The sequence below is a fragment of the Hyperolius riggenbachi genome, chromosome 11 (genome assembly GCF_040937935.1).
Source record: "Hyperolius riggenbachi isolate aHypRig1 chromosome 11, aHypRig1.pri, whole genome shotgun sequence".
Lineage (NCBI taxonomy): Eukaryota > Metazoa > Chordata > Amphibia > Anura > Hyperoliidae > Hyperolius > Hyperolius riggenbachi.
The window spans coordinates 161,049,510-161,068,081 of record NC_090656.1 but is presented as its reverse complement, the minus strand read 5'-3'; the positions used below and the strand labels follow the sequence as shown (position 1 = coordinate 161,068,081).

General features: G+C 44.6%; 1 protein-coding gene across 1 annotated transcript in view; it reads right to left on the bottom strand.

Annotated features, from left to right (window-relative positions):
• Window positions 1–18,572, bottom strand: part of SLC6A2 (solute carrier family 6 member 2) — a 444,356-nt gene that overhangs the window by 113,859 nt on the left and 311,925 nt on the right. The window contains exon 8 of the mRNA XM_068261624.1: window positions 12,540–12,652. Coding sequence (XP_068117725.1) covers window positions 12,540–12,652 — 113 coding nt within the window. The remainder of the gene's footprint in view (window positions 1–12,539; window positions 12,653–18,572) is intronic.

Genomic DNA, 18,572 nt, shown 5'->3' with positions numbered 1-18,572 from the left:
AAGTTAATTGGCTCCCCCTAAAAAATTGGCCCTAGACTACAGTACTTACACTACATAATATAGACATATGGCAATGGTAGGGATTAGATTGTGAGCTCCTATGAGGGACAGTTAGTGACAATATATATATATATACATTGTACAGCGTTGCGTAATATGTTGGCGCTATATAAATACTAAATAATAATAATAATAATATTCTTTATGTGCATGTGTAGCTTAGTCATAGTCCAAAACCTCTTCCATGGCCTAAAGTCAATTTTGGGAGATGTCAAATAATCTACTGGCATTAGACTATGGTCATGTACAATTCTTTTTATTGGTTTCACATAGTTTACACCTTTTTGTATTTTGTATTTTATAAAAAAAAATGCCATAAACTTGGGTGCAATTATAGCAAGTCTTTAGCATATGGTCACCCCGAGCTGCCTTGGTATTCTGTTCTAACATATGATAGAATGTGTAATCTAAATCCAGCAGCAATCTCAGCCAATCAATGACCTGCTTGCTAACGTAATAAGGTGAAGGTCTAAAGATTATTATCTGCCAAGAAAATTGTCATCAATGAAACTATAAGGACAAGCTTAAAGAGACTCTGTAACAAAAATGTGAGTAAAATGAGCCATAAATTACTTTTCTCCTATGTTGCTGTCACTTACAGTAGGTAGTAGAAATCTGCCAGAAGTGATGGGTTTTGGACTAGTCCATCCAGAGCCGGATAAAGGCTAAATGGGGCCCTAAGAAAAATAAATGATTTGGGCCCCCCCCCCATCATGTTGTAATAGAATCAGAAGATGCAGCTGCACAGCAACATGCCGCACACACCGGGGCATCCGAGCTACCGCTTTCCTCTGTGGGTGCACAATGCAGGGAATAGCAGCGGCAAAATGCAGAGTGAGAGATGAATGGCTGGGACATTTTCACTCAGAGGCTAGGGCACCCCTGTGAAGAGGGCGCCAGATATCACAGCAGCAGCACTTTCCCCCTGCATCTCCAGCCTGGCAATAGCAGAAAGCTCTGGACACCGCCAAACCGGAAACCGTTCCCCAGACAGAATTTCATAACCACCCCCACCACCGAACAACCGATTTCCTCCCAAACTAGACAGCCACCATGCAGCCTCCATCCCAGTGAATACGATAGTCCATCAGAGAAGGCAGCCGCAGCGGGGGAGAATGACAGCACCAGATGACTCACATTCACCTATTGCGATCCAAGCAATAGAGGTCCCATCATCCGAAGCCCATCTTTCTCCTCTAGTGTGCTGCCGCTCTGTTACTACTAGTATTACTACTTCCTACTTCCTGTCTGATCTGAGAATCAGGAAGTTCGGAGCGAGCGGCTGCACTGTAGCAGAGACAGATGGGCTTGTATCATGGATAGGTGAGTGAGCGTTTGCCATCTGCTGCTATCATTCTTGCTGCAGCTGTGGTTCTCTGTGGGTAGGGAGGGAGGAGTGGGCAGCGGCAATGTGCACAGTAGCAGGAGAAGGACCTAGGAGGAGAGCCTGGCTCTGAAAACAATCAGCAGCGCATGGCATCATTCGACAAGACAAGATAAATAACATTTATATTGCGCTTTTCTCCTGTCGGACTCAAAAAGCCAGAGCTGCAGCCACTAGGACGCACCCTATAGGCAGTAGCAGTGTTAGAGAGACTTGCCTAAGGTCTCCTACTGAATAGGTGCTGGCTTACTGAACAGGCAGAGCCGAGATTCGAACCCTGGTCTCCTGTGTCAGAGGCAGAGCCCTTAAAGGGCCTCCGAGCAGGGAGCTGGGAAAAAAGGGCGCAGGCAGCTAGTGGACAAAAAGGGCGCCGCCATTCACTCCCATAATAAATAACGTTTAATGGGCGCCGAGCAGGAAAAAAGGGCGCCGGAGCTAAATAAAGTTTACAAACGGCGCCCGGAGCTAAATAAAGTTTACAAACGGCGCCTGGAGCTGTTTAATGATTTATAACTGAGCTTGTGTTGATTTACGTTTATAAAATGCACCCGTGCCGAATAACGTTTATGAAAATACTAAATATATTTATCTTATTTAAATAATTAAAACATTATTTAAAGTTTTATCCCTTACTGTTTTTAAAACATTATTCACAAAATAAAGCGATCAGTACGTAATGTAAATTGCAATATATTTTTTTATTTAAAGTTTTATCCCTTACTGTTTTTAAAACATTATTCACAAAATAAAGCGATCAGTACGTAATGTAAATTGGAATATATTTTTTGGAGTCACAATTTGTAAAACATTATTATCCACATAATAAAAAACATTATTATTCACAAAATAAAGCGATCAGTACGTTACGTAAATTGCAAAATATTTTTTGCATCAATAATTAGTAAAACATTATTATCCACATAATAAAGGGGGGTCTTAGGTTTAGGCACCAACAGGGGGGTCTTAGGTTTAGGCACCAACAGGGGGGTCTTAGGTTTAGGCACCAACAGGGGGGTCTTAGGTTTAGGCACCAACAGGGGGGTCTTAGGTTTAGGCACCAACAGGGGGGTCTTAGGTTTAGGCACCACCAGGGGGGTCTTAGGTTTAGGCACCAACAGGGGGGTCTTAGGTTTAGGCACCAACAGAGGGGTCTAGGGGTTAGGGGTAGGTACAGGGAGGGTTACTTAGGCACCAACAGGGGGGGGCTTAGGTTTAGGCACCAACAGGGGGGTCTTAGGTTTAGGCACCAACAGGGGGGTCTTAGGTTTAGGCACCAACAGGGGGGTCTAGGGGTTAGGGATAGGTACAGGGAGGGTTCTGTGTAAGAGTAGGCTTAGGTATAGTTTTAGTAAAATTTTAGTAATAATTACTAATGTTTTACAACACTTATTACGAACGTACTTATATTTATATCATAGTTATAAAGAATATTTTCAGATTTTATTATAAGAACAAACCATAAATGAAGGTTATTCACAATAATATACAATTATAACAATTAAACATATATTATTGTTTTTTTAATAAACGTAATTATAAGTTTAACTTTACAAATAGGGAAGATTAACGTTTTCACAATTTCCGATTTTATAAACATTATTTAATGATTTATAATTTTGTTAAACTTTATTTGTAAACGAAATATAGCACACTATTTTTATAAACCCTATTAATGATTAATTATTATTTAGAGTTTACACCCCGCGCCCTTTTTGTCCAGGCGCCCTTTTTGTACGTACGCTCCGAGCAGTGCCTGTGGGTATGCCTTTTACCATACCCACAACTAATTAATTACATCCTCACACCTACCAGCATGATGTTTGTAATTATATCCCCCTGGGTTCCTTATATTTCATTGCATTGTGCTGAATCGAGCTACCGACTTTGGAGAAAAGTCATCCTGTGTAATACAATGTAACTATGGAAAGATGCATATCATTTTGAAGCTCTCTTTCTTCTCTTTCCAATGATAGATAAACCACCACCCTACGCCTTTTAGTTTTCGCTATTTTCGCAAAATTGCTGTGGCTGCGATTTTGATCTTGAAAATAGCGAAAACTAAAAGGCATAGGGTGGCGGTTTATATATCAATGGAAAGAGGAGAAAGACAGCTTTAAAATGATATGCATCTTTCCATAATTACTGCACTGCTCAGAGTCCCTTTAACCATTGTACCATCCAGCCACCGCTGACAGGATGGCGAGGGCTGGTTTATGTGCTGATGGGGCCCCTTTGACTCTGGATGGGGCCCCAAGCAACTGCTTTTGTTGCCTGGTCAGTAATCCGGCCCTGAGTCCATCTCTTCATGGGGGATTCTCAGGGATTTATTTAGTTTGAAAAGCACTTAGTGAATGGCAATTGCTCTGTCCAACTGCCAAAAAACTGTGTAGTGAGCAGGAAGCTGGCCAGCATCATTGTTTAAATACTTTTTAGAGAATATCTTTATAAAGAATAAAAGCCTTGCTGAGAATCCCCTATGAAGAGATGTACTAGTTCAAAACCTGTCATTTCTGTCAGATTTGTACTACCTACTGTAAGTGACAGCAACATAGGAGAAAAGTAATTTGTCGCTCATTGTACTCTGGAAAAAAAACGTGCTTCTTATTTGTCTATGTTTGCACATATTTAAAATGTTATAATTTTTTGCCATAGTGCTAGGTGCAAGCAATTAGCTTGCACCTGCATGTTAGAGCCGTCCCTGAAGGGTATTCCCCTCAGGTACTGGCTCTTGTGTGCTTAATTTGCAGGTGTGCGGGGAGCTGGAGGATTGGCCCGCTTTCGCAGGCTGGAAAGAAGCAACCTATGGGAGAAGAGCCAGGAGGCTGTGTGGATCCTGCAGCTGACTGAAACAAGCACTTCACCCCTCACCACTTGCCTGGATTATGGAGGCTGTCGTGGCTGCAGTGTTGCAGAGGTCCCAGGAAGAAGACAGCGAGGAGTGGCTTCGGGAGCTGCTCGCTCATGCGAGCAGCGAGACAGCAGCAATGGTGGCGTCCTCTGCACCGTTCATGCAAGAGGCGGATCCCAGTCCTGTAGCCTCTCCCCTACCCCTGTCACGTGAGCGGAGCTCAAGCAGGGAGGGAGAGGAGGAGGAAGCTAGCCGCGAATGGGCATCTGAAAGGGCGCATTCGGCACAGATAGAGGTTGAGCAGGAGGTGGAGACCTTTCGCCATGCAGGCTTAGGCAAACGGCCTAGGAAGGCGAGGAGGGTCTTTTCTCCGCCCCCCCGCGCACATACACTCCCAGAGCAAAGCCTGGGCCACAACGTGGGAAAAAGACTGGAGGAAGCAGGGACCGGACAACAATGCCCCAGGCATGTAGCTGGCACAGCACTGGCAGAGCAAGGAGCTTTAGCAGGCAGCAACCGGGCAGAGGTTCAGCCGAATACTGGAGTGACTTCCAATGCTTCTAAGATGGGTGAGTGTGTGAATTCTCAGTCTCTGTCTGTAATTTCAGCACGTTTAGATGAATTATTCAGCATGTTTTACACTTTAGCTGGGAAAGTTCAGTCCCAAGTGGATGGTCAGGAGCTGGGGGTGGGAGCGGGTAAGGTTGCAGCTTCACCAGCAGCGGTGTGGTCCCCCCCAGTAGAAGCAGGAGCGGCAGGGGGTCAGTTAATGTCCCCCACCCTGCAAGCAGGTATTGCTGAGACACATTACAAAGAGGCTTTGCCTTGCTCTCCGTCCCCTCTTGGTTTCTACTTAAGCCTTTCTATAAAGGAAAAAATATGGAGAGGTGAATATATGGATATATTATCACTTCTTCCTCATTATAAGGATTTAGGAAACAAAGAGTAGAAGGAAGGGGAGGATGAGCGGAAGCAGCCAGTTTTGCGCACTTTTGCGAACTGGCTGCAAGCTTTTATTATTTACACTACAGTGGTTATTGAAAAGAAGCCTGAGCTAGCCACAGGCCTGTTGCAGCAAATTGACATAATTCACGATGCATATAGGCAGTTCGGCGGATTCGCCTGACTAAATTATGATGAGGCTTTCCGTCAGAGGATGTCAGTTCATTCTTCATTGGTTTGGGGAACTAAGGAGGTGGCCTTCTGGCTAGGATTTATGCTTCTGCAAAGGTCTGCGGTTGCTAAAACTGCGCAGGTGTCCCCAGCAAGCACCTTTAAGAAAGGTGTTTGTTTCGCTTATAATGAGAGTCAGTGCAATTTTTTGACGAATTGTCGTTATAAGCACGAATGCAATAGCTGTAGTGGGAATCACCCGGCATTCCGCTGCTTTAAAAAAATAGGAGGTCAAGGCCATGGCAGCAAGGAGCTTTTTCTTAAGAGCTCCGACACCAGTGAGAGTGCAAAGTATCCTGCCTTGATTAAACAAATATCCAAGGCAGGCGAGCAGCCGCCTGCTGTTTGATGGGTTTTCTGCTGGTTTTGATATTCCCTCTTTTGCTGGTGAAGGTTGCACGGTGGTGCCAAACCTAAAATCGGTGGAGCAGTTTCCACAGGTTGCCTGTCAAAAAATATTGAAAGAAGTGTCAGCGGGGAGGGTAGCAGGCCCATTTGATTAACCCACTTTTGTTAATTTCAGAATTTCCCCTTTAGGGGTAGTACCTAAGAAAGCTCCTAATGAGTTCAGATTAATTCACCATTTATCATTTCCAAAGGATAATTCATTGAATGACTGCATTAATAAGGAGTTAATTTCTGTCTCATACATAACATTTGATCAGACATTGAAGGTGATTAAGGAATTTGGAAGGTTTGCCTTTATGGCAAAGACAGATATTCAGTCTGCTTTCAGACTATTGCCTATTCAGCCTGAAGGTTTGAATTCCTTAGGCTTTTGTTTTCAAGGCCAATATTATTTTGATAAATGCCTTCCCATGGGCTGTGCCCTTTCCTGTTTTTATTTTGATTCATTTTCTACTTTTCTTGAGTGGCTTGTTAAGCAGCAGATTAAGCAGGGTTCCTTGGTTCATTATCTAGACGATTTTTTGTTAATTGGTCCAGGCGGTTCCCCAATTTGTCAGCAAGTATTAGATACGTTCCAGGTTATGATGAAGGAGTTCGGGGTGCCTCTGGCCCCGATCACAACAGTGATTGAATTTTAGGGATTACCATTGATACAGAAAATATGGAGTTTCGCTTTTGTCTTCAAGGTAAATATTATTTTGATAAATGCCTTCCTATGGGCTGTGCCCTTTTCCTGTTTTTATTTTGAGTCATTTTCTACTTTTCTTGAGTGGGTTGTTAAGGAGCAGATTAAGCAGGGTTCTTTGGTTCATTATCTAGACAATTTTTTGTTAATTGGTCCAGGCGGTTCCCCTTCTTGTCAGCAAGTATTAGATACGTTCCAGGTTATGATGAAGGAGTTTGGGTAGCCTCTGGCCCCAATCACAACAGTGATTGAATTTTAGGGATTACCATTGATACAGAAAATATGGAGTTTTGCCTGCCGGAGGCTAAGATTGTGCATTTAAGACTGTTGATTCATGCTTTGTTGGTAAAAGAGAAAGCTACAGTGAAACAAATCCAGTCGTTGCTGGGGCATCTAGCATTTGCGTCCAGAATAATGCCGGTAGGGCGAGTTTTTTCTAGAAGACTGGCGCTGGCTATAGCCGGGTTTAAGTCCCCGCCTAGACAGCATGTGCATTTAGTTAAGGACATAAAAGATGATCTGGTGGTATGGGACGAATTCCTAGCATTGTTCAATGGCAGGTCTTTATGGCAACAAAATCTTGTGCTTGACAAGGATATGTGTTTCTGCACGGACGCAGCAGGCTCGGTAGGAAATGGTGCATTTTGGAGGGGTCATTGGTCTTCGGAACGCTGGCCTGATAGCTGGTTTGAGTCCGGGTTGGTAAAAAACATCCTATTGTTGGAATTGTTCCCAGTTGTAGTGTCCTTAGCAATTTGGGGTGAACAATTTCAGGACAAAAGAATTATTGTACAAACTGATAATAAGGGTGTCATGTATGCAGTAAATTGTCTTTCAGCAAATTCTAAGCAGGTGGTTGGCCTGCTCAGACATATGGTTTTTCTGTGCCTCAGACATAACATATGGCTTAAAGCTTCTTATTTGCCTGGTAAAGTAAATTTTATAGCTGATGCCCTGTCTCGCCAACAGTGGGATTCATTCAGGCTGGCGGCTCCGGGAGCGGATGCTCTTGGTACTCCATGCCCCGTTCATCTGTGGAAATTGATGTGAGCAGGATACAGGATGTCATTAAGGAGTCGGTTGCCCCAACCACCTGGTGTACCTATTTAGCAGCATGGAGTAAGTGGTGTGTTTTTGCTAATAATATCAATGTTTCCCCACTGGTGTGTGGAGCGGATGTTTTCCTGGCATCTACATGTGCTGAGTTAAATGAGGGTTTCTCATACAATAGAATATTGAGGTTGCTGGCAGGTGTTTCCTTTTTTAGGCGTTTGGCACAATTGCCGACACATAGAGACTATGCGGTGGTGAATCAGTTTGTAAAGGGTCTGGGCAGAAAGTCAAGCAGGACCCCTGATTCTCGCAGGCCGGTCTCCTTTAAGATGCTGGGTGACTTATTCAGAGTATTGTATACAGTGTGCTTAGATAGTTATGAATGCACTTTATTTACGGCAGCATTTGTGCTAGCATTTTTTGGAGCATTGCGTATTTCCGAATTAGTTGCAGCAAATAAACATTGTAATGCCTATCTTTTGTCTGATCATGTTGTGACATCAGGAGACATGTTACTCATTTTTATTTGCAGGTCCAAAACTTACCAAAGGGGTAGAGGGGCCTGGCTCCGCCTTGGCATGCTAGACAGCTCGGTTTGCTGCCCGTACAGAGCAGTGGAGAGCTATTTGCGGATCAAGCCGGTGTCGGTGTCTTTCTTAGTACACAATGATGGTACCCCTCTCTCATCCTTTCAGTTCCGGGCGATTTTGAAAAAATGCCTGGCTGTCCTGGGTTTACAAGAGTTTAATTTCACTGCTCACTCGTTTAGGATTGGCGCTGCCACAGAGGCAGCGAGATTGGGTCTAGCGGAAGCAGACATTCAGAGAATTAGTAGGTGGGAGTCTAATAGATTAAAATTATATGTTAGGCCTAATTTGTGTATCGATTAATTTCAGGTCGTAAGGTCACAGTTTGGGTGGTTGGCCACTCATACGTTTATTTGGCAAGGAGGAGAGCATGCTTCCGTCCCTATTCGGAGAATCTCTTTCTAGATCCTGCTCAATACAAAATCTTATGGCAAGGTACTGGAGGTCTCCATTGGGATGCCCTTTATGATTTAGTTCTTTCAAAACTTAAGTTGTGGCCTGCTCCGGACTTCCTCATCCTTCACGCAGGAGGGAATGATTTAGGTAAAAGGAACACTATCGAATTGATGAGTGATATGAAGCGTGATGTGCGGCGGCTTGCACTGCAGCTGCCTAGCACCATTTTAATTTTCTCAGAAATTATCCCTAGAATTGTATGGTTCAGACATCAAATGAAGTTCATGAACAGAATTCGTAAATGGGTAAACAGATTCATGTTTAAAGTTATGAGTGATATTGGTGGCTTCTCTCTCCGTCACGTGGAGTTGGAAGATTCGGTTGCAGGCTTATATCGGCCTGATGGAGTTCACTTATCAGAAATTGGTGTGGATATATTCAATGCTAATATTCATTCAATCATTGAGGAGGCCGCAGTGGTGGGGGCCCAGTCCGGCTAGGCCGCTCTGGTCGTCTGGGTAATGTCACCCTGCGGGCATGTTAGAGCCGTCCCTGAAGGGTATTCCAATCAGGTACTGGCTCTTGTCTGCTTAATTTGCAGGTGTGCGGGGAGCTGGAGGATTGGCTGGAAGGAAGCAACCTATGGGAAAAGAGCCAGGAGGATAAAAGGGTCGGCTGCGTGGATCCTGCAGCCGACTGAAACAAGCACTTCACCCCCCCCCCCCTTCTGAATTATAGTTACGCTTGTTTCTCGTCGCAGTCAGTTGGGGTACCTATTGGGTAATGTCACCCTGCGGGTGGACATTTGTTAATAAAGTTTTGGTATGTATATGATTTGATCGTTATATTAAAGATATTTAATTTGGTTATGAAACATTCTTGGTTTTGGTTACCCCAAAAATAAATGGCCGCGGCCTTTTTGCCAACTGTTGTTTGTGTGTTTATTTATTTACATGCTATGTTATGTTCATATGTGAATGGCATGTGCAATAATATGCCCCTTTAATTGTGTTTCAATAATTAAAAATGTAACTTGAAGTACTATTTGCCATCTGATGTGCAACCAGGAGTCAATGAGGTTGATTTGCAAAGCACTGTTATGCTTTACTAGTAAAAAAAAAGCCCGCCCATTAAAAAATGGGCACTAGGCTATGGGCGCTAAACCCCTTTTACCACTCCCACGTACTTCAAGAGTTACTTGTTGTTACATACTACCTAATATTAACATAAATCAAAATACTGAAGCAAAATCAAGAACTTGAGAACCATACAAATTGGTAGAGGTTAAAGCAAGAATCTTCATGTTGTAAATGAAGTTCACTCATGTTTGTTAATTAATGTAGGCGCAAGTATTCTGTAGAAAAATATCATTCAAAACCTGATTTTTGAACATTTCATAGGGTAACAGGGTGACTCTGTCAGAGTATGGGCCACCAAAAAGCGCTAGCGTAATCGCAAATGCTCAGCGCTATTTAAAGTGATTTTTCAGAGCGTTTCTAGGCATGTGCCTAGTGATTTTCTAATCATGCCTAGTGATTTTTGGAGGGTTTTGGTAGAGTGTTTTTTTTATTTTTTGTTAGAGTAGAGCTGTAACTGAACAGCTTCTGTAACAAAAACGCTTGGAAAATCACCCTGTTCTAGCGCTTTTCAGAACGATTTTTCACTTTCCTATACTTAACATTGATGTTGCATCGCCTCAGAAAAGAGCAGAAATGCTGCAGGACCCACGTTTGGGAAAAAATCACATTGCTCTGGTGTGATCTCTCCTATACAAATACATTAGCCAAGTGCTTTTCAAAGCGCTGATGTTTATAAAAGTGCTCAGCAGCGCTCTTGGCGTGCACCAGCCCTATTACAGGAATCATTCTTTTGTAAGAATATTTAGATTACCATGGGCCCACCCGAACAGGTTGTAGTAATGCTGCTTTAAGAGCAAAAGGCTTCAACCATTTAACATGCCCAGCCACAGGAAACCCCACCCAGGAATCTAGAAAGGGATTCTGTTTTCTGTACTATGCTGCTTACAGAGCAGGTTGATGGAGTTAGAGGATCAGAGGCAAGTTACTCACAAACTACCTTGCAGCAGCACCAAGTCGGAAGCGTGCTGCTGGCAAATTCAGAGCAAAATAGCAGGCACTGGTGTGTAAGATCTATGCTCTAGCCAGGCAGGCACACTATCCAGAAAAAAGTCCAGAGCACTATGGACAAAGTGGGGTGTGTGGTGTGAGGCCTGGTTTTCCAGAAACTGATGAATAATACAGTGTGCTGGGTGGTGATGATACAAGACTGCAGAAGCTGAACTGCTCAGGACGACTAAGGGCTGGTGCACACCAAGAGCGCTTCTGAGCAATTTTAAAAATGCCAGCGCTTTGAAAAGCCCTTGGTTAATGTATTTGAATGGGATGGATCACACCAGAGCGATGTGATTTTCTCCCAAATGAGAACGCAGGTCCTGCAACATTTCTGCTGAAGTAATTCAGCCTCAATGTTAAGTATGGAAAAGTGGAAAATCCCTCTGAAAAGTGCTAGATCAGAGAGTTTTTCCAATCGTTTTTGTTACAGAATCTGTTCAAGTAAGAGCTCTACTGTAGCAAAAAATTGAAAAAAAAACGCTACAAAAAACGCTCCAAAAATCGCTAGGCATGATTAGAAAATCGCTAGGCACATGCCTAGAAAAATCACTTCAAAAAGCGCTGAGCGTTTGTGATTACGCTAGCGCTTTTTGGTGTGCACTGGCCCTAAGTTTGTGAATTACGCTACTAAGCATTCTTTACAAATTAAGATTTATTTGACTTGCAACTGCTTGTGATCCTTTGGTTCCACTACACTAGTCACCTGGGGCCATATGCAATTCACTTAAAATATTTTAAATAAAATGCCTTTTACACCATCAGCAAGCAAACCAATACTCAAAATACTTTTGGCAGTACTTTTCCACCTTATTTTGGTACTTTTTCCATTGCAAAATTCTAAAATATTATTTTAAATTGAATATGAAAAATTATCTCCTAGGAGAAAACTCAAGAGAAAAAGTGAATTGGCTATGGCCCCTGCTGTTACAATATCATACATTTGTATATTTTTGTATAGCAGCGGTTATATTCAACCTAAGCCAAAGGATAAAAGTAAACATTACAAGGCGTGTTTTAAACAGTACCTGAAGTAAGGTAACATGACATCATAAGAAATGTGCATGTGGTGTCCTAATCCTAATTAGATCTAGTTAATGCCCAAGGCTGTTAAGTTTTTTTTATTGTAATTTTCACTGAAAACTAAAGGTCATAAACTCCCGCATGGCTGAGGAACACTTCTGAATGTAAGGGAATGTAAGGGAACAGATGAGAAGTTTAATGGTTTAAGATGTGTGGAAGCTATATACGTTAAAGTCCCACGTTACAGTAGTCTGTAACGCAGCCCAACTCAGCAATGAAAAATCAATTGGCTGGTTCACAGTGCCCATGTTGCGTTGGAGTATAACGCTGCACGTTAAATGAAAGTGCACCATGCTGTGCGTTATACTCATATTTGGCTGCGTTAGACTGTTTGCACATGCTCAGTAATGTTTATTTTTTTTTTTTTAATGTGCCGCATGTGCCGTTTTCATTCGATCCGTATGCGTCAAAAAGTATGCATCACGTACGCATCAAGAGACGCATAACGCAGTACAATGTAACGTCCAACTTCAAAGCTAACATGCGTTGCGTTAGGGGCACGTTATGCAACCTTAATGTCGCATCAAACGCAACGTCTTAGTGTAAAAGAGCCCTTAAACCATACACTTTTTTTTTTTAACCTTCAAATAAAAATAAGACTACAGGATTACAGGAAACTCTTATTTAGTAATTGGGATATTGGGATATATAGGGGAAGCTATTGTTTACCTCATTGTTTTTTTTTTTTTTCACTTCAGGTTTGCTTTAAGTAAAAGACTTGAATAATACTCACAGCACTGTCAATGCCAAGGGTAAGTAACATCAGAAAAAATACGATAGCCCAAAATGTGGATCCATGGAGAGTGGAAATAGCTTCAGGATAGATAATAAACACAAGTCCTGGTCCTGTTAACCAAAAATAGAGCTTAATGAAAACTCAGTTTAGAAGTTATTAATGCACACAAAGCATAATGTAAACAGTGAAAAATGTATAACTTGGTATTCAAGGGATACAAGAATATTCAAGAACGAAATAATGTTTAATATGTTCACACTGGGGCATTGCATTGCATTAGGCAGTATAATTGCATTGCTACAGCAATGTAATTACCGTATATTATAATGGTACATTCACATCGTGTACACATGCCATGGGTCCGCGTGTGCACATTTGTTCCCTTCAACCCATGGCATGAAGTGTTTAATGAAATGCCACTGTTGGAGAATTGGAGAGGTTTTTGCTGCAGTGCAGAGCAAACAGAGGCAAACACAACCACTTATCTATATTACTAGACAGTGGTGGTAAATACAGCAAGTCTGTTCAGTGTTTGCTCCATTCAACCAGGCCACTAAAATAGTCACTCAAAAGGGTGAAATTTGCATAAAAAAGCACACAAATCAAAGAACATTAGAAACCGAAAAATTGAAAAAAGAATGAAATAAGGATATATATGAAACATATGTAATAATGTGGCCTGAAATTGTAGGGATAAGTGTGCAAACTGCCTGAATGATAGCTGGTTAAAGTAGACCTGAACTCTTGCACTGGACAGAAAGAATACATAGTGAAATGCACCGTCTATGTATTTAGAGAGTTTAGCCTGTCTTATTCCCCCTCATCTGTGACTAATTACCACTGTCATTTGATCTCTTCAGCTGCATCAGGTCAGGAATCTCCTCTGTAGTGTTGGGCGAACATCTAGATGTTCGGGTTCGGGCCGAACAGGCCGAACATGGCCGCGATGTTCGGGTGTTCGACCCGAACTCCGAACATAATGGAAGTCAATGGGGACCCGAACTTTTGTGCTTTGTAAAGCCTCCTTATATGCTACATACCCCAAATTTACAGGGTATGTGCACCTTGGGAGTGGGTACAAGAGGAAAAAAAAATTTAGCAAAAAGAGCTTATAGTTTTTGAGAAAATCGATTTTAAAGTTTCAAAGGGAAAACTGTCTTTTAAATGCGGGAAATGTCTGTTTTCTTTGCACAGGTAACATGCTTTTTGTCGGCATGCAGTCATAAATGTAATACATATAAGAGGTTCCAGGAAAAGGGACCGGTAATGCTAACCCAGCAGCAGCACACGTGATGGAACAGGAGGAGGGTGGCGCAGGAGGAGAAGGCCACGCTTTGAGACACAACAACCCAGGCCTTGCATGAGGACAAGAAGCGTGCGGATAGCATGCTTTGTACCACCATGCAGTCATAAATGTAATAAAGATAAGTGGTTCAATAAACAGGGACCACGCGGCAACGCTAACCCAGCAGCAGCACACGTGATGGAACAGGAGAAGGCGCAGGAGGAGAAGGCCACGCTTTGTGAGACACAACAACCCAGGCCTTGCATGAGGACAAAAAGCGTGCGGATAGCATGCTTTGTACCGCCATGTAGTCATAAATGTAATAAAGATAAGAGGTTCAATAAACAGGGACCACGCGGCAACGCTAACCCAGCAGCAGCAGCAGCAGCAGCAGCACACGTGATGGAACAGGAGGAGGCGCAGGAGGAGAAGGCCACGCTTTGTGAGACACAACAACCCAGGCCTTGCATGAGGACAAAAAGCGTGCGGATAGCATGCTTTGTACCGCCATGTAGTCATAAATGTAATAAAGATAAGAGGTTCAATAAACAGTGACCACGCGGCAACGGTAACCCAGCAGCAGCAGCAGCACACGTGATGGAACAGGAGGAGGCGCAGGAGGAGAAGGCCACGCTTTGTGAGACACAACAACCCAGGCCTTGCATGAGGACAAAAAGCGTGCGGATAGCATGCTTTGTACCGCCATGTAGTCATAAATGTAATAAAGATAAGAGGTTCAATAAACAGGGACCACGCGGCAACGGTAACCCAGCAGCAGCAGCAGCAGCAGCAGCACACGTGATGGAACAGGAGGAGGCGCAGGAGGAGAAGGCCACGCTTTGTGAGACACAACAACCCAGGCCTTGCATGAGGACAAAAAGCGTGCGGATAGCATGCTTTGTACCGCCATGTAGTCATAAATGTAATAAAGATAAGAGGTTCAATAAACAGGGACCACGCGGCAACGGTAACCCAGCAGCAGCAGCAGCAGCACACGTGATGGAACAGGAGGAGGCGCAGGAGGAGAAGGCCACGCTTTGTGAGACACAACAACCCAGGCCTTGCATGAGGACAAAAAGCGTGCGGATAGCATGCTTTGTACCGCCATGTAGTCATAAATGTAATAAAGATAAGAGGTTCAATAAACAGGGACCACGCGGCAACGGTAACCCAGCAGCAGCAGCAGCACACGTGATGGAACAGGAGGAGGCGCAGGAGGAGAAGGCCACGCTTTGTGAGACACAACAACCCAGGCCTTGCATGAGGACAAAAAGCGTGCGGATATAGCAGCAATGCTTTTTGCCGCCATGCAGTCATAAATGTAATACAGATGAGAGGTTCAATAAACAGGGACCGGAAACGCTAAACCATCCCAGATGTTCATCGGTCATGTTACTTGGTTGGGGTCCAGGAGTGTTGCGTAGTCGTTTCCAATCCAGGATTGATTCATTTTAATTTGAGTCAGACGGTCTGCATTTTCTGTGGAGAGGCGGATACGCCGATCTGTGATGATGCCTCCGGCAGCACTGAAACAGCGTTCCGACATAACGCTGGCTGCCGGGCAAGCCAGCACCTCTATTGCGTACATTGCCAGTTCGTGCCAGGTGTCTAGCTTCATGCCCGGTTTCAGGTCCAGCGGTGCCAGCCACAAATCCGTCTGTTCCTTTATTCCCCTCCAAATTTCCTCCCCTGTGTGCTGCTTATCCCCAAGGCAGATCAGCTTCAGCAACGCTTGCTGACGCATGCCAACAGCTGTGCTGCACTGCTTCCACGATCCTACTGCTGCTGGTGCTGGGTTAGCATTTCCGGATGAGGTACAGCTTTGAGATGCGTTGGAGGAGAAGGAGTCAGAGAGGTAGGTGCTGCTGTTGTTATCCAGCTGTTTGCGGCGTGGGCAACACCCGCGCCGTAGCAGGTGAGGAATCGCTGCCAGGCTCCACAAGGTTCACCCAGTGCGCGGTAAGGGAGATGTATCGACCCTGGCCGAACGCACTCGTCCAGGTGTCAGTGGTGAGGTGAACCTTGCAGGCAACGGCATTCTTCAAGCTTCGGGTTATTTAGCTGACCACGTGCTCATGCAACTCAGGCACTGCAGAGCGCGCAAAGTGGTAGCGGCTGGGAACCACGTAACGTGGGATGGCCACTGACATCATGCCCTTGAAGCTGTTTGTCTCCACCACTCGATATGGCAGCATTTCGCAGGCCAGAAGCTTGGCTATGCTGGCTGGCTGTTACTGCCACGGCCCGGGGGTCATTTGCTGGCAATTTCCTCTTGTGCTCAAACATCTCAGAAACAGACAACTCAACCGTAGCGCTGCACACCGAAGGGCTGTTGGTTGTTGTGTTTGATGAACACTGGGAGACCTCAAGAGCACTAGTCCGGAAAGTGACAGTGTCAGCATCGTCTGATGTTTGTGAATGTTGTGAACCACGCAATGGCTGGGCTACTGCTGCTGCTGAGGCGGGTCTGGTGGTGAGTCTGGTGAACCCAAGGGAGGCAGTGTTGCTGGTGGTACCCTGTCCTGCCGCGTTTGCCCACAGAGTGGGATGTTTGGATAGAATGTGGCGGCTCATGCTGGTGGTGGAGAGGTTGTTAATACTTTTCCCCCTGCTCAGGCGGGTCTTGCACACCTTGCAAATCGCCATGGTAACATCCTCAGTGCAGTCTTCAAAGAAAGCCCAGACTTTAACTGGCTGAGGACTCGGACCTCGTGCGTGATGTGCTGGTGCTGCTTAACCCACTGCTGGACGCTTGAGAGGTCATCCAAGTAATTATCTGGTCCTGTTCTTTTGGATCTGTGAGGGTTGTTGTCCTGGACAACATGGGCAGTATTGAGTGGGTTTTCTTGGGTGCTCCCCTGTGGCCTGTACGTGAACCGTCAGGGGAAACACCTCTTCCCTTGCCCCTCCCTCTTTCACCGGATTTCTTCCTCATTTCACTTATCCTTAAAGTACACGCTGACTGGCAGCAGTACAGTGGCAGTACAGAAATGCTATACAGTGGTGGGTGAGCGGTGTACCACTATTGTCAGCAGTGACACAGAGCACAATGCTATACAGTGGCGGGTGAGCGGTGTACTACTGTTCCCAGCAGAATCAGAGTGGCAGTAAACAATGGTATATAGTCTGGCTGAGCGGTGTACATAGAGTGTCAGTAAACAATGGTATATAGTCTGGCTGAGCGAGCGGTGTACTACTGTTCCCAGCAGAATCAGAGTGGCAGTAAACAATGGTATATAGTCTGGCTGAGCGGTGTACACAGAGTGTCAGTAAACAATGGTATATAGTGTGGCTGAGTGGTGTACACAGAGTGTCAGTAAACAATGGTATATAGTCTGGCTGAGCGGTGTACACAGAGTGTCAGTAAACAATGGTATATAGTCTGGCTGAGCGAGCGGTGTACTACTGTTCCCAGCAGAATCAGAGTGGCAGTAAACAATGGTATATAGTCTGGCTGAGCGGTGTACACAGAGTGTCAGTAAACAATGGTATATAGTGTGGCTGAGTGGTGTACACAGAGTGTCAGTAAACAATGGTATATAGTCTGGCTGAGCGGTGTACACAGAGTGGCAGTAAACACAATGCTATATACTCTGGCTGAGCGAGCGGTGTACTACTGTTCCCAGCAGACACAGAACAGTAAACAGAATGCTATATAGTGTGGCTGAGCGAGCGGTGTACCACTATTCCCAGCAGACACAGAACAGTGAACAGAATGCTATATAGTGTGGCTGAGCGAGCGGTGTACCACTATTCCCAGCAGACACAGAACAGTAAACAGAATGCTATATAGTGTGGCTGAGCGAGCGGTGTACCACTATTCCAAGCAGACACAGAACAGTGAACAGAATGCTATATAGTGTGGCTGAGCGAGCGGTGTACCACTATTCCCAGCAGACACAGAGTGGCAGTAAACAGAATGCTATATAGTGTGGCTGAGCGAGGTACACAGAGTGGCAGTAAACAGAATGCTATATAGTGTGGCTGAGCGAGCGGTGTACCACTATTCCCAGCAGACACAGAACAGTGAACAGAATGCTATATAGTGTGGCTGAGCGAGCGGTGTACCACTATTCCCAGCAGACACAGAACAGTGAACAGAATGCTATATAGTGTGGATGAGCGAGCGGTGTACCACTATTCCCAGCAGACACAGAACAGTAAACAGAATGCTATATAGTGTGGCTGAGCGAGCGGTGTACCACTATTCCCAGCAGACACAGAACAGTGAACAGAATGCTATATAGTGTGGCTGAGCGAGCGGTGTACCACTATTCCCAGCAGACACAGAACAGTGAACAGAATGCTATATAGTGTGGCTGAGCGAGCGGTGTACTACTGTTCCCAGCAGACACAGAACAGTACACAGAATGCTATATAGTGTGGCTGAACGAGCGGTGTACTACTGTTCCCAGCAGACACAGAACAGTACACAGAATGCTATATAGTGTGGCTGAACGAGCGGTGTACCACTATTCCAAGCAGACACAGAACAGTGAACAGAATGCTATATAGTGTGGCTGAGCGAGCGGTGTACCACTATTCCCAGCAGACACAGAGTGGCAGTAAACAGAATGCTATATAGTGTGGCTGAGCGAGGTACACAGAGTGGCAGTAAACAGAATGCTATATAGTGTGGCTGTGCAAGCGGTGTACTACTATTCCCAGCAGACACAGAGTGGCAGTAAACAGAATGCTATATAGTGTGGCTGAGCGAGGTACACAGAGTGGCAGTAAACAGAATG